The 16794-nt window shown below is 45.2% G+C and overlaps 1 protein-coding gene and 1 pseudogene across 1 annotated transcript; one reads left to right on the top strand and one right to left on the bottom strand.

The window, feature by feature from the left end:
* The window catches only part of LOC144673307 (uncharacterized), a 173580-nt pseudogene that overhangs the window by 97968 nt on the left and 58818 nt on the right, over window positions 1-16794 (bottom strand).
* Window positions 1266-14219, top strand: LOC144673301 (uncharacterized). The gene is given in 5 exon segments (XM_078535213.1): window positions 1266-1283; window positions 1377-1546; window positions 1714-1792; window positions 12623-13071; window positions 13073-14219. Coding segments are annotated over 5 exon segments (1740 nt in total). The 3' UTR covers window positions 14097-14219.

Here is a 16794-nt window from a genome sequence, read left to right as displayed (position 1 = left end):
GCATACTAGCTTTCAGCGATTCATGCACGAGGACACCCAGATCCCTTTGCACTGGTGCATTCTGAAGTTTCTCTCCATTTAAATAATGTCGCCTTTTCATTCTTCCGACCAAAATGGATAACCTCACACTTATGCAGTGAGATGTAGCTCTATTAAGTCCGTCTTCTTTACCTCCGCTTCTACTACCCCCTTCTCTTCTTTTCTTTCTCTCTCAGACAGTGGAGTTGAAGCCCAGGATCAGCCATGCTCATTTCGAATGGTGGAGCAGCTTAATGAACCGTATGGTTTATTCCAGTTCCTATCTGTTATCTTAAGGAGGACAGAGTCTTGTGTAGACCCAGACCAGGTGGCAGGTTCCCTTCCCTGATGGACATTAGTGAACCAGTTGGGTTTTTATGACAATCCAGCAGTTTTCGTGGTCACTTTTTCCTCGTGCCGGCCCCACAAATTCCCAGATTCATTCAGCTCAATTTCACAACCTGCCTTTGTGTTTTTGTGGGTTCTCTCTCACTCCCTTTTTTCTGTTTTAAATCAATTTCACAGGGGATTAGAAGGGGAGGATTTGCAGTCGGGAAACTGAAACCAAACATCACATCAGGATCTGAAGGAGTCACCCAATTTATCGTAAACTGATTTTGAACATGAAGGGAAAAAGCACTGTTCAAAGTGGGGAGAAACCATGGAAATGTGGAGGCTGTGAAGAGGGATTCAGATGCCCATCTGAGCTGGAAACTCATTGGCGCACTCACACTGGGGAGAGACCGTTCACCTGCTCCGAGTGTGGGAAGGGATTCACTCGATCGTGCAACCTGCTGACACACCAGCGAATTCACACTGGGGAGAGACTTGATCCGAATGTGGGAAGGGATTCATTCACTCATCCGACCTGTTGCAACACCAATGAATCCACACTGGGGAGAGACCGTTCACTTGCTCCGAGTGTGGAAAGGGATTCAATCAGTCATCCAACCTGCTGAAACACCAGCGAGTTCACACTGACGAGAGACCTTTTAAATGCTCAGACTGCGGGACGTGCTTTAAAAGTTCTGGGGACTGATGTCCCATCAACGTGTTCACACTGACGAGAGACCATTCAGGTGCTCTCACTGTGGAACTGGGTTCAGGCGAGCATCTCAACTCACTGGACACCAGCGAGTTCATACTGGGAAGAGGCCGTTCACCTGCTCCCAATGTGGGAAGGGATTCACTCACTTAACTAATCTGCTGAGACACCAGCGAGTTCACACTGATGAGAGACCGTTTAAATGCCCAGACTGCGGGAAGTGTTACAAAAGTTCCAGGGAACTGATGTGTCATCAAAGTGTTTACACTGACGAGCGAACGTTCAGGTGCTCTCACTGTGGGACCGGGTTCAGGCGAGCATCTCAACTCATCTACACCGGCGAGTTCACACTGGGGAGAGACCATTCACCTGCTCCCAGTGTGGGAATGGATTCACTCAGTTATCGCACCTGTTGACACATCAGCGGGTTCACACTGGGGAGAGACCATTCACCTGCTCCCAGTGTGGGAAGGGATTCACTCACTCATCTAATCTGCTGAGACACCAGCGAGTTCACACTGACAAGAGACCGTTTAAACGTCCAGACTGTGGAAGTGTTTCAAAAGTTCCAGGGAACTGATGTGTCATCAACGTGTTCACACTGACGAGAGACCGTTCAGGTGCTCTCACTGTGGGGCTGGGTTCAGGCGAGCATCTCATCTCACTGCACACCAGCGCATTCACACTGGGGAGAGACCGTTCACCTGCTCCCAGTGTGGGAAGGGATTCACTCAGTCATCCTACCTACTGATACACCAGCGGGTTCACACATAAAGACAGTGATTGGATTTTACTGTTAATTATATTCAGGAGTGAACGATGTTTATTAGGGTCTGTTTCTCTGATGTTAATTTCTAGGCATTAATGTCAAGTTCTAGGCATTAATGTTCTGGACAAAAGTCAAATAAATCAGCTTTGTATTACACACACAATATTGAGTCTTTTTAAGATCACAAGTAAATACAATGATGGGATTTTCCTGTTAACACCACCCGGGACTGAACGATTTTCATTGGGGAGTATTTCTGCTGATGCTAATAAATTCCAGCCCAGTTATAGGTGTTAATATTCTGGATAAAAGTCAAATAAATTAGCTTTGTGTAAAACACACTGTCTGGTGAATCTTGTTAATATCTCAAACACAAATTAGTTCCTTCTAAAGGACTCTCCCTCTCCCCTGTCTCCTCCATCCTCACCTCCAACAACAAGTGTGAGGAGCTCATGGAGCTTCTTTGTCACTAAGATTGAGACAATCTGATCAGCTGCCTCTGCTGCTTCCCTCCCTTCCACTAACCCACCAGGACAAACTGTCTCTAAAGTCCTCCTTGTCCGAGCCCTGAACCCACATCTTTCTCCAGTTTCTCTCCCATCTCCCCTCATGCCCTCTCAGTGCTCATCTTGTCCATGAGACCCACCTCTGTTCCCATAACCCTATTCACATTAAACTGTTGACCATCCAACTTCTCCATCTCAACAATATCAGCTAATGGTTCTGTCTCTCTCCTGGTACTGTTCCCCTCACCTTTAAATCCACCATCATCACCCATCCTGAAAAAAAACTTTTTCCACAATTGTCATTGTAAACTACCACCCCATCTCCAACCTCCCATTCGTCTCCAAAGTCCTTGTACTTGGTGTCCCCAAGGATCTATCCTTGGCCACTCCTATTTCTCATCTTCAGGCTGCCACTCGGTGACATCATCCAACTGTTACTAAATTATCAAACTGCTTATCTCATATCCAGTACTGGATGAGCAGAAATTTCCTCAATTAAAAATCAGGAAGACCAAAGCCATTGTCTTCGGTCACCACTACAAATTCCGTTCCCTAACTACCGAGTCCATCCCTCTCCCTGGGAACTGTCTGAGGCTGAACCACACTGTTCACAATCTTGGTGTCATATTTGACTCCAAGATGAGTTTCTGACCACATATCCACACCATCACTAATACCAGATATTTCGATCTCCACAACGTCGCCTGTCTCCACCCCACCCCCAGCTCATCTGCTGCTCAAACCCTCATCCATGTTACCTTTAGACTTGATGATTCCAATACATTCCTGGCTGGCCTCTCACATTCACCCCATCCCCACACGGAAACATGAGATCATCCAAACTCTGCTGACTGTGAGCTTTCTCACACCAAGTTCCATTCACTCATCACCCCTGTGCTCATTGACCGACATTGGCTCCTGGTCAATTTTGCCTCAATTTTAAAATTTGTATCCTCAGTTTCAAATCCCTCCATGGCCTCGTCACTCCCTATCTCTGTAATCTCCAGTCACATGACCCTCTGCGCTCCTCTCATTCTGCCGTCTCGAACACCCAAAATTATAATTACTCCATCATTGGTGGCTGTGCCTTGATGTGAAGCTTTTAAGTTCCCTCCCTAAATGTGATGTGAGGGAACATTTTTTCACCCACAGGGTGGTTGAAGTCTGGTACGAACTTCCTGGAAGGGCAGTAGAGGCAGGTTCGATTGAGGGATTCAGAAGGGAGCTGGATTGCTACCTGAAAAGAGAGAATGTCCAAGGTTACGGGATAAGGCAGGGGAGTGGGACTAGGTGGAATGCTGTTTCAGAGAGCCAGTGCAGACTCAATGGGCCGAATGGCCTCCTGCACTGTAAAGATTCTATGATTATCCCTATTCTGGATCGGGGAACTATACTCTATCTGTATGATTGCAGTGCTGTTAATAAAGTCAGTGTGAGACAATCTGTTGTCAGCTTGATTACCTGGTGTCTGAAACCACACAATTCAATATTTAGAGTCAACAAGATGAACAAGGAAACACCTCATGACCCAAAACTCCAGCTCGATATTCACAGGAGAAAGTCTGTTATCTAACACCTCGAGTGGACAGAACAGAGGAAGATCCCAACTGTAAGGAACCCTCGAAAATTTGTAAATATCTTTAAAATGCTGACAGGTTCCAGCTGTGAGTTTCCTTCACATTGAAGTTAATGGAAGGTGAGAGCGTGGTTATTCTGGAGCTATAAAAAACACTAGTTAGAGCACAGTCCAGTTCTAATCAGCACTTTACAGGAAGGATGTGATCACACTGGAGAGGGCACAGAAAAGATTTATCTGGATGATGCCGGGACTGGTGAATTTTAACCCTGAGGAGGATTTGGAGAGGCGGGTGTTGTTTTCTTTGGAATAGAGGATGCTGAGGGGAGATTTAATTGATGTGTATAAAATGATGAGGGTCCCAGATAAAGTGGGTAGGAAGGACCTATTTCATTAACAGAGAGGCCAGTAACCAGGGGGCTGAGATTTAAAGTAATTGGTGGGAAGATTAGAGGGGAGTTGAGTAATGTTTTCACTTAGAGGGTGCTGGGGAATTTTAAATCACTATCTGAAAGGGTGGTAGAGGCAGAAATACTCACATTTAAAAAGTACTGGGTTATGCACCAGTCGTGCTGTAACATACAGGACTACAGACCAAGAGCTGGATAGTGGGATTGGACTGGATAGCTCATTTTCAGCCAGTACAGACATGATGGGCTGAATGGCCTCCTCTGTGCTGTAAATTTCTCTGATTCTGTGCTGACAAGAGGTCCTCATGTTTTTATCCGAGACAAACCTCAGCCCAGTCATTTGCTCCAAGTGTTGATGTGATGGGTCAAGTGAAGAGGTGCCAGGTATCGGGAGCAGCAGAAGCAGTAAATAAAATCGTGATGTCAGTGAATGCTAATAAAGTTTATCAGTATCTTGTTTCATTTTAATAACTTCTGCTGAATGTGGCCCTCACCCAGTGCCAGGATGTCGGATCAGAGCCACCATGGAAAAGGAGTTTGACACCCCTGAGATAGACAATGTCAAATGGATCCTCAGCATCTCTGTAACCTCCTCCAGCCCCACAACCCTCTGTGTAAATACAAGATGCTTGTGTTGGATTACACCCTGAGATAGACAATGTCAACCTGATTCCCCTCATCCACCAGCACAGCAACTTCTTCACAAAACACAAACAGGTTTCTAAGGCGTGACATTCTTTCCCGGAATCCATGTTGAGGATCTCGAATGGATCCTTCTCACCCCCAGTGATCAGAAACAGAATCAGAAACCTTCAAGCATCTTCCCTGTGATCGTGGCCACACTGATGGGCTTGTCATTCCCTGGCTCTGATTTTTCCCTGATTTGGAAAGTGGGAACACCATGAGCTACTTTCCGATCTCAGAGAACAATCGCTGACTCTATTGAGCTGTTGAAGATACGGAAAAGAGGCTCACAGGGCACCCGTTCCATCTCTTTAAACCCCCTTGGGTGGACATCATCTGGACCTGTAGCACCATCTAGTTTGATATTCCCTATTTTCTCCAGGGTGACAATCCCTTTCTATTTTAATATTGATGATGTTATTGACGACAGCACATCCCACAGCTGGAATTTGAGCATCATCCACAGGAATGCAGACTGATGTGAAACAGTCATTTAACAGTTCTGTCATAGCCTGGCAATCTGTTTCAATCTGTCCTCAACTGTTTTTCAGTGTTTCAAAATTACGTTTAACCATCTTCCCACTCCTGATGGAGCTGGGAAAGCTTTGCTGTTATTTCCACAATTGTTCACCATCTTCTTTCCCAAAGATCTCTTCTCTAATGGCTGCTTTTCTCTCCCTCAATTGTGGGTGATATTTGTCCCAGTTCTCCTGGACACTGAATTCATCTTGTTCCAAACGGGGTTCAGTGTCAGACAGTTCAGGGAGTCAGGAATCATTCACCCCTAGACCTACACTGAGAGGTAAAGCCCCAGACAGTTCCTCAGTAAGGATTCCTCTGGTTCCTCACCGTATATTAGTCAGGATACTGAAACACTGCTTTCTCCCAATCCACTCCTGGAGGGCCCACTCCCCGAGCCTCCAACCTGCAGCAGGGTCAGTGCTGGAGCTACACAGCGGGAGTGATTCCAGAGTAACTTTGAGGGTCGCAACCACATGGATGTTCAGGGTTGAGTATTTTTAGTTATCCTGGTGTCTAACACACATCAATAAAACAGGGAACTCCAGGAAATGTGCTCCAGGTCTTTCTTTATCTGTTGTATAATTCTCCCAGCAGTTAACAGGTACCTCTGAAATCATCTACCTGCTATTTTAGTACAGAATTTTGCAAATTTATTTCAAATGGGTTTAATTCTGCCTTAAAGTAATCGATTTTGGTCTGTCACAAACACAGTAAATCTTCATAGAATAATTAGCACAGTAATTTTCAGACTGGAAATTTAAACCTGATTTTCCCTTTCAGTCAGAAACAGATCACAGTTTTACACCAACCTCTGATTTGACAGCACGTTTCCAGCATTCACCATTGTTCCTCCTGACTCTAAACACAGTTGTAAAGGAGCCTCCTGTTCTGGGTCCAGGAGCTCCGAACTATGGGGAAGAGAGCAGCTGGGACACATTTCTTACACACCTCAGGATTAACCCACACGGGGGCTTTGCTGTAAGTGAAGAGAGAGGAGAAAGAGCAAAGTGCTGTTTGTCCCTCTCAGTGTGACCCTGAAGGACTGTGATCAGGCTGAAGTTCTGTTCCTGCTGTATGATCCACGACCCAGATTGTCCTTTCTAAGCTCCAGCCAGGTGATGTTAAACACCCAGGTGGGAAAGGCAAAAATCCACAACGTGTTTAAAATAAACCTGATTTATTTCACATTTATCCAGAATATTAAACTTCAGTCCAGTTACAGGGTTTATGAACATCAGCAGAAACAAACTCCAACTGTCAGAATGGTTCAGTCCTGGATGTGGTTAACAGCAGCAATAACAGCAGAATCCAATTCCTGCAGCCGCTTGTGAACTCGCTGGGGTGTCAATAGGTGAGATGACTGAGTGAATCTCCTCCCACACACATAGCAGGTGAACAGCCTCTCCCCAGTGTGAATGTGTTTGTGTCTCAGCACCCATTTTGCTTTTAAATCTTGGCTCATGGTCAGACCTTTGAAAAGCTTTCTGACCTATGTAAACAAGTCGATGTGTATAGATGAAAGCAAAATACTGCACATGTTGGAAATCTAAAATTAGAAACAGAAAATGCTGGAAAAGCTCAGCAGGTCTGGCAGCATCTGTGGAGAGAGAAACAGAGTTAACGTTTCAAGTCGGTATGACTCCTCTTCACAACTAATGTGTATGGAGGTGGGATGACGGAGTGAATCTCTCCCACACAGAACAAATGAATGGTCTCCTCCCCAGTGTGAGTGCGCTGGTGAACACTGAGTTCACATGATCACTTGAACCCAGTCCCACAGTGAGAGCACTTGAACAGGCTCTGGTCAGTGTGAACACGTTGATGGAACATCAGCTCCACAGAACTTTTATAACTCTTTCCACAATCTACACATTTAAAAGATCTTCCATCAGTCTGAATCCCTCCCCACACATGGAGCCAGTGAATGACCTCTCCCCAGTGTGAACTCACAGGTGTTGCAGCAGGATGGACAATCACCTGAACCTCTTCCTGCAGTGAGAGCAGATGAATGGAGTGGAACGGAGTGAATGCACTGGTGAACCATCAATGAATGTGGGTTTTTAAAGCTCTTGTCACAGCCTAAACAGGTGTTTCAGCAGGGTGGAAGAACTAGCGAATCGACTTCCACACTTGGAGCAGGTGAATGGCCTCTCCTCAGTGTGAATTCGCTGGTGCACAGTGAGATTAAGTGATTGCCTGAACCCAGTCCAACAGAGAGAGCATCTAAATGGTCTGTTGTCACTATGAACACATACTGATATAGCCCCAGACCTGTCACTCAAAGCCCTCAACTCCACCTAGTTCACAGCTCAATCTACCAGCTTGCAGCTTCCTGCACCTTGACCCCGCCCGGCCCAGGTGTGGGACAGTCCAAGGTGAGTCATTTGTGTAACCAGGGGAGTGGAGGAGGGGTGACATCCCGCCTTGTGCAGTGTCCCAAATGGTTCCATTCCCCCTTCCCCCAGGGCCCTCTATATACAGCATACAGACGGCTGATGGGCTTTGGGGATCCTCAGTGACCTGCACAGTTACATTATCCTGCACCCCGTCCCCGATTCACTGTGTGAAAAGGTTGTTATTCTTTATTGCTTCTACCCCATCGCCTAAACACTTTGTTTCACACAAGTCTTGCTTAAGACTTGTTTAATCCCAGGGCTACGGGGCAAAGGGAGGGAAGTCATAGAATCAGAGTTGTACAACACAGAAACAGGCCCTTCATCCCATCGTGTCCGTGCCGGCCATCAACACCTATCTATTACAATCCCATTTTCCAGCACTTGTCCCATAGCCCTGAGGTGGCACTAGGAAAATTGTTCCTTCAGTGAACAACACAGACAGGACGGGCCGAACGGCCTCCATCTGTGCTGTAACCATTCAATAATTGCCTGAGGTGTCTTTATCCCGCTGCTCCATTCCCAGTGATTCCCGCCTTCCGCTATTGTCCCTGGCTCCCTGTTTAATCAAGTAATTCCTCCATTTCCTCTACTCACCCTGTGCAGTGCGTGTGTCAGACTTCCTCTGGACACCTCCCCCCAACACCATCCCGGCCCCTTTAACCATCAGCAACTTCCTGTTTGTCTGGTCTTAGTTTAAATTTACAGAATTGAAGGATTTAGATTCAAGCTCGCCTAAACTGACTGCTCTAAATCGGAAAATGTTTGTCCCTCAAACCTGGATAGTTCATTTTGTTTAAAGTCATACCAAAAATGCAGTTACTGTCCTCAATTGAAGAGGCTCCTCATTTTAATCCGCACCAGACCCGAATATAAAAGAACGAACATTGTCCCCCAGACCCGAATGTGAAACAGTGAACATTATCCCCAGATCTGAATATAAAACAGTGAACATTATCCCCAGACCCGAATATAAAACAGTGAACATTATCCTCCAGACCCGAATATAAATCAGTGAACATTATCCCCCAGACCCGAATATAAAATAGTGAACATTATCACCCGGACCCGAATATAAAACAGTGAATATTATCCCCCAGACCCGAATATAAAACAGTGAACATTATCCCCAGACCCGAGTATAAAATAGTGAACATTATCCCCCAGACCCGAATATAAAACAGTGAACATTATTCCCCAGACCCGAATATAAAACAGTGAACATTATCCCCCAGACCCGAATATAAAACAGTGAACATTATCCCCCAGACCCGAATAGAAAACAGTGAACATTATCCCCCAGACCCGAATATAAAACAGTGAACATTATCCCCCCAGACCCGAATATAAAACAGTGAACATTATGCCCCAGACCCGAATATAAAACAGTGAACATTATCCCCAGCCCCGAATATAAAACAGTGAACATTATCCCCCAGACCCGAATATAAACAATGAACGTTATCCCTAGACCCGAATATAAAACAATGAGACTGGAGTTTCATGAGGCCGAGACTTTTGTTGTCGATGTGGTAAATTAATTTGGGACAATACCTTTAAAAATACTCACAGTCTACAATCCTGACATGAATCTGAAAGTGCTGGAATTCCTCAGCAGGTCAGGCCTTCACCTGTGGAGAGAGAAACAGAGTTAACATGACAGCTTTGTGACCTTTTATCTGACCTGAGAATATATAGAAATGTAACAGTTCATTACCAGGTCAAAAGAAGACACTTCACAGACTTCTGGAATCAAATTGACTTCAACAATTTTCTATCATAATCGCTGCCTCCATTTGTTTCTTGTTTCTTTAAGTATTTGTTTTCCTTTCTCATTTCTCTATCATTTTCTCCACATTGTTTTCAGACTGCTGTTATCGTGTCATTCGCATCTCATCTAGACACGTCTTTTGTTTTTTTAATGGAGCCATTACCACTTCTTTTGACTTTACATCATGAAATCTTTTGTCAGTTAATCTGTCCCGCCCTGCAGCCTTTCAGAGACCTTTCCTTCTGTTCCTCTTCCCACCTCCGCCATTTCACTGGCTCACGGACCTGAAATGTCAATTCTGTTTCTCTCTCTATAGGTTCTTCCAGACCTGCTGGAGTGTTTCCAGTTTTTACTGCTTAGTTCATATTTGAAGCATCGCAGTATTGTTCGTTTTTCCATTCCAAGCACTCTACCTGATTTGTTTAACCTCTGTGTGGGAAAGCATTTAGAAGCTGGAATCTAGGTCAAAATAAAGTCATTTGTTCAATTGTGGTTTCATTAAAGCCTGTTCAGGCCAAATCGTGTTGAACTAAATTTCTTGAGTTATTTGTTAAGGCAACAGAGAATGTTGATGAGGTTAATACGGTTGATGTGAACATGAATTGCTAAACAGCATTTGATACTGCGCCAAGTAACAGGCTTGTCAGCAAAGTTAAAGCCCATGGGGCAGAGGCAGCATTGGATGCGTGACAGGAAACAACACGCATGGTAAACGTTGTTTTTTCAGATTGAAGAAAAATATAGAGTGGGATCACAAGGAGTCGGTGTTAAGACCACTGTTTTCTTGATACATATTAAAGCCCTAGACTTGTGTGTGCAGGGCAAAATTTGCAAACGAAGCCAAATTTTCAAGTTGCGTTTACAGTGAGGAGCATAGTGATAAACCTCTAGAAGACATAGACAGGATGAAGGAATGGGTAGACATGTAAGCAGGTAGAATATAATTCAGAGAGGTGTGAAGTGATTTATTTTGGTAGGGAGAACGAGGAGAGACAAAATAAAATAAAGGGTACAATTGTAAAAGGGTGCTAGAGCAGCGTAATCTGGGGCTATATGTACACAAATCATTGAAGATGGCAGGGCAGACTAAGAAAGCAGTGAATAAAGCATGTGGAATCGGGAATAAAGTAGAAAATCAACAAGTTAGAATAAACCTGAATAAAACACTGGCTTAGCCCCAACTGCAGTATTGTGTCCAATTCTGAGCCCCTCACTTCAGGATGAATGTGAGGCATTCGAGAGTGTGCAAAAAAGATTCACGAGAGATGATGAACTTCAGTTAGGTGAAGTTGGGTTTGTTTTCCTTGGAAGGGGAACCGTTCTCTTGCATCTTTCCTGGGCCCTCTGACTTCAATTCCTTCTGAAATTGCAGCCATTTCTTGTTATTGATGTGGATCATTAAGAAACAATGGACTCTTATGATGTCATCCAGTCCCAGTGCGATGATGTCATGAAGACTATTAAATACCAGCGGAGCCTTAGTGGTGAAAACAGTTTTGTTCGAGATGGCAGCAAGTCCATTACTGATAGATCAGCAAATGGAATTAATGGGAAAGAAAGTGAGGCAACTCATGAACATCAGGAATATTGTTGTGAATTACGAAGGTGAACAACGTGTACAGTATACATTCCCCGTCTCCCGACACGCGGCCCCCGTCTCCCGACACGGTGTCCCCTATCTTTAAGTCCTTCCAGTTTGGATAAAAGGTCACTGACCTGAAACATTCACTCCGTTTCCCTCTCCACAGAAGCTGTTTGACCTGCTGAGAGTTTCCAACATTTTCTGTTTTGAGGTCGGATTTCCAGCACCATCAGTATCTTGTTTCAGGGTCACAGTGGATCAGTTTTCTCTGACTTATCGTTCCCTGTTTAAAGGTGATGAAGGAGCTTTTAAAGAATGAGACAATAACTGTCCCCCTGTTCGACATGAAACTAAACTCACTGTTAGTTCCTCCTCAGTAACAATTGTAAACACAAAGCTTCCAGCCGGGATTGAACCGGGGACTTTCTCATGTAAAGTAAAGGTGATAATCAGTGCACTAGGGAAATGAGTGTGAATCCCCCCCGTACAGAGCGGAACTGACCATCCATCTCTAGCTCTAATTCCCAAACAGAAAATGCTGCCAAGAATCAGCAAGTCAGGCTGAGTCTGTGGCCGCGCTCACCATTTGGAACCGTCACAATGCCCGGCTGATTGACGGCAGGTCCGGACCAATAAGAAGAGGGGGCGGAAACGGAGGACCGAGCGGGACGGCTGGTCCTCCAACCAATCGGAGTGAATGAGGGGCGGGACCGAGCTGGGAGTGAAGCATGCGCAGTGTGAGTAATGGCGATGGAGAGACGCTTCTCGGACCCGTAATCGGTAAGGTAGAGAATAGTTGGGCGGAGGGAGCGATCGTTTGGGCGCGTGGGCGAAGCGGATTGGTAAACTTGTTGTGCAATCAGAAAACCCCAAAATTGAACTCTGCGGTCGCTCGCTTGCACGGAGCGGGGGACGCAACCCCCATAAATCGGGCCCAGTTATCGGCCGCCATCTTTATTGGGGGCAATGTGCAGCAGGGCGCATGCGGGGCCGCCATCTTTGTAGGGGGCAAGGTTTTGAATGAGTGGGAGGAGCCTGGTTCCCATTGTTCAGAATGGAGACAATTTGTCCATCAAGTTGCAATACCCTTTGAGTCCCAATGTCTTATTGATGAGGCAGAGCGACGACAGAGAAAGAAAGAAAAGGAAGCAAATTCTGCTTCCCGAATTCTGCTACCTCGTGGCACGTCCTGCCCCCTATGTCCAAAGATCTGTGGATCTTTTCAGTCCTATGAGGACCCAGGGCAGAAACCTGCGTCCCTGAGGAGACGTCATCCTGCCTTTGTGTTTCTGTGGGTTCTCTCTCACTCCCTTTTTCCTGTTTTAAATCAATTTCACAGGGGATTAGAAGGGGAAGATTTGCAGTCGGAAAACTCAAACCAAACATCACAACAGGATCTGATAGAGTCGCCCAATTTATCGAGTTCTGAATATCATCGGTTTATGGACATGGAAGGAAAAAGCACCATTCACAGTGGGGAGAAACCATACACATGTTCTGTGTGTGGACGAGGCTTCAGCCGATCATCAGACCCATCAAAACATAAATGCAGTCAAAATGGGGAGAAGCCATGGAAATGTGCAGATTGTAGGAAGGGATTCACTGATACAGTTCAGCTGGAAACTCAGCGGGACAGTCACACCAGGAAGAGGCTGTTCACCTGCTCAGATTGTGGGAAGAAATTTGTTAATTCATCCAACCTGCTTACACACCAACGAGTTCACACTGGGGAGAGACCATTCACCTGCCCTGAGTGTGGGAAGGGATTCATTAATTCATCCAATCTGCTGAGGCACGAGAGTTCACACGAGTGAGAGACCTTTCACTTGCTCCAAGTGTGGGAAAGGATTCACTCAGTCATCCAGCTTGGTGATACACCAGCGGGTTCACACTGGGGAAAAGCCGTTCACCTGCTCTGAGTGTGGGAGGGGATTCACTGACTCATCCAACCTGCTGGCACACCAGCGTGTTCACACTGACGAGAGACCGTTCAGGTGCTCTCACTGTGGGACTGGGTTCAGGCGAGCATCTGAACTCACCATACACCAGCACACTCACACTGGGGAGAGGCCATTCACCTGTAAAGAGTGTGGGAAGGGATTCACTGATTCATCCACCCTGCTGAGGCACCAGCGAATTCACACTGGGGAGAGACTGTTCTCCTGTACAGAGTGTGCGAAGGGATTCACTCAGTTATCCAGCCTGCTGAGACATGAACAAACTCACACTGAGGGGAGGCCATTCAGCTGCTCTGAGTGTGGGAAAGGATTCGCCCATTCGAACAACCTGGTGAGACACCAGCAGGTTCACACTGGGGAGAAGTTGTTCACCTGCTCTGAGTGTGGGAAGAGATTTACTCAGTCATCCCACCTACAGACACATCAACGAATTCATACTGATGAGAGACCGTTTAAATGCACAGACTGTGGGAAGTGCTTTAAAAGTTCCGGGGAACTGATGTCCCATCAACTTGTTCATACTGATGAGAGACCGTTCAAGTGCTCTCACTGCGGGGCTGGGTTCAGGCGATCATCTCAACTCATTTTACACCAGCGAACTCACACTGGGGAGAGGCCGTTCACCTGCTCCGAGTGTGGGAAGGGATTCACTCAGTCATCCCACCTGCAGACACACAAGTGCACTCACACAGGGGAGAGGCACTTCACCTGCACCATGTGTGGGAAGGGATTCAATCAGTCATCCCACCTGCTGACACACCAGCGAGTTCACACTGGGGAGAGGCCATTCACCTGCTGCAAATGTGGGAAGGGATTTACTCAGTCTGCTAACCTGCTGAAACACCAGCGAGTTCACAAATAACTGCAGTGATTGGATGTTGCTGTTAATGACATCCAGACTGAGCCATGTTCATTCGGGCCTGTTTCTGCTGATGTTAATAAACTCCAGCCCTGTCATCGTGGTTCTCACTCTGAATAAAAATTAAATTAATCAGTTTTGTGTTAAACACACTATTTTGAGTCTCTTTAATATCTCAAACACACATTAATTCCTTTGAAGGGCTCTGCTTCTCCTTTAAATCTGCCATCATCGCTCTCTCCTCAATAAAACCAACCCTTGACCCCAATGTCCTTGCAAACTACCTCTCCATTTCTTTCCACCCTTCCCTCTCCCAAACCCTTGTCACCTTCCAAATCCATGCCCATCATTCTTGGAACTCCATGTTTCAATCCGTGCAATAAGATTCCTGCCCCTGTCACAGTATCGAAACAGCTCTTCTCAAAGTCACAGATTACATCTGATGTGAATGTGATAAAGGTAAACTCTCCCTCACAGTCCTTCTCGGCCTGTCTGCAGTCTTTGACACCATTGACCAAACCATCTTCCTCCAGTGCCTCTCCACTGGTGCCCTGCTGGGTGGGACTGCAAGCTCCTGATTCCTTTCTTATCGATCTCATTGTAACCAGAGAATCACCTACAGGAGCTGTGATTACCTGAGTTACATTTAGACTGGCTCACTTGCTCAGTAAGCGATCAGGTCTCACCGAACTATGACACAATCATATTCTAATCACTCACACAGACTGAATCTTGCAGGCCAAATTATTCTACCTACATCAGCCCTTCTGCACAAGATTGACAGAGAAGACTGAACATGTTATTGACCACATAACAAGATCACAGTGCTACAAACATTTGGAACTTCTTGTGAGAATGTAAACTGGGAGAACAATGGTCTATTGGTCTCTTACAGACATAGAGATAGAGATTGAATGTCAGGATTAACCAATAATTTTTACCACATCACACAATTGGTATGACGCAGAAGGAGGCCATTTGGTCCATCGTGTTTGCACTTGCTCTCCCAAAGAGCAACTCACCTAGTCCCATTCTCCCACCTTTACGTCCTCCCATTTCTGACAACAGTCTCATTCCTTCCTGAATGCTTCAGTTGAACCTGCCTCTGCCACATTCTCAACCTGTACATTCCAAAATTTAATTGCAATGCTGCATAAGAAGTTTCTCCACATATCGCTTTTGCTTCTTGAATAACTTCTTTAAATCTGTGCCCTCTCATTCTTGATCCTTTCACGAATCAGAACAGTTTCTTCCTATAGACTCTATCCAGACGCCTCATGATTCTGAATGCCTCCATCAAATCTCCTCTGAGCATTTTTCTCTCATGCCACCATGCTAACCTTTCCTATCTATCTTCATAACTCAAGTTTCTCAACTCTGGAACCATTCACGTAAACGTCTTCTATACTCTCTCCAATGCCTTCACATCCTTCCTAAAGTTCAGTGCCGAGAACTGTAAGCAATAATCCAGCTGAGGTCTAACTAGTGTCTTATACAAGCTCAGCATAACCTCCTTGCTCTTGTACTCTGTGCCCCTATTCATAAAATCCAGGATACTGTATCACTTATTAACCATTCTCTCAACCTGCCCTGCCACAATGACTTAGGCACATATACACACAGGTCCCTCAGCTTCTGCATCCCCCTTTAGAGTTGTACCCCCAAATTTATACTGTCTTTTCCTGCCAAAACTTATCGTCTCACATTTCTCTGGATTGAACTTCAGCTGCCACCTCTCTGCCCATTCCACCAACTTGTCTATGAACTTTTCAAGTTCTACAATATCCTCCTCACAGTTTGTGATTTTTCTGAGTTTTGTATTATAGACAGATTTTGAAATGTTGCCTTTACACCAAGATCTAGGTCATTAATGTATGGCAGGAAAAGCAATGGTCCCATAACCATACCGCTGTGGAACTCCATTACAAACCTTCCTCCAGTGCAAAAAATATCCACTAACTGCTACTCTCTGTTTCCTGTTATGCAGCCAATTCTGTATCCATGTTTCTACTGTCCCTTTTGTAACCTGAGCTTTAAATTTTCTCACAAATCTTTTGTGCAGTACTGAAACAAACGCCTTTTGGAAGTCCATGTACACCATAGTGACTGCATTGCCCTCATGAACCTTCTCTGTTACCTCTTCAAGAAACTCCATCAAATTAGTTAAACATGATTTTCCTTTAAGAAATCCATGCTGGATTTCCATAATCAACCTGCAATTGTCCATGTGATGATTAACTTTGTCCAGAATTATTGTTTCTAGGAGTTAATTGGTCTGTAGTCGCTGGGCATATCTTTACGCCCTTTTTTGATCAAGAGTGTAAAGTTTGCAATCTTTAGTCCTTGGGGACTACCCCTGAGTCTATGGAAGACTGAAAAATTATGTCCAGTGCCTCTGCAATTTCAACTCACATCGTGCAGTGTCCATGGATGCATCTCATCTGGTCCTGGTGACTTAACAACTTTAAGTACAGATAAGATATTCAATACCTCCTCTTTCCCGATTTTAAACCCATCTAGTGTCCAAATTACTTCGCATTTTTACCATGGTCTGGGTAGCATCTTCTTCCTTGCTAAAGACAGGTGCAAAGTATTCATTTAATACCTCAGCTATATGTCTGCCCCCTTGTGTAAATTCCCTTTTTGCCCCATATCAACCCTGGTCTGAAGCTTTGGAGCTCGACCATGGTATTTATTATTC

This window comes from Cetorhinus maximus, unplaced genomic scaffold, assembly GCF_964194155.1.
Source record: "Cetorhinus maximus unplaced genomic scaffold, sCetMax3.hap1.1 HAP1_SCAFFOLD_330, whole genome shotgun sequence".
NCBI lineage: Eukaryota > Metazoa > Chordata > Chondrichthyes > Lamniformes > Cetorhinidae > Cetorhinus > Cetorhinus maximus.
Note: the sequence above shows the minus strand (reverse complement) of the source record. Positions and strands in the feature narration are given on the sequence as shown.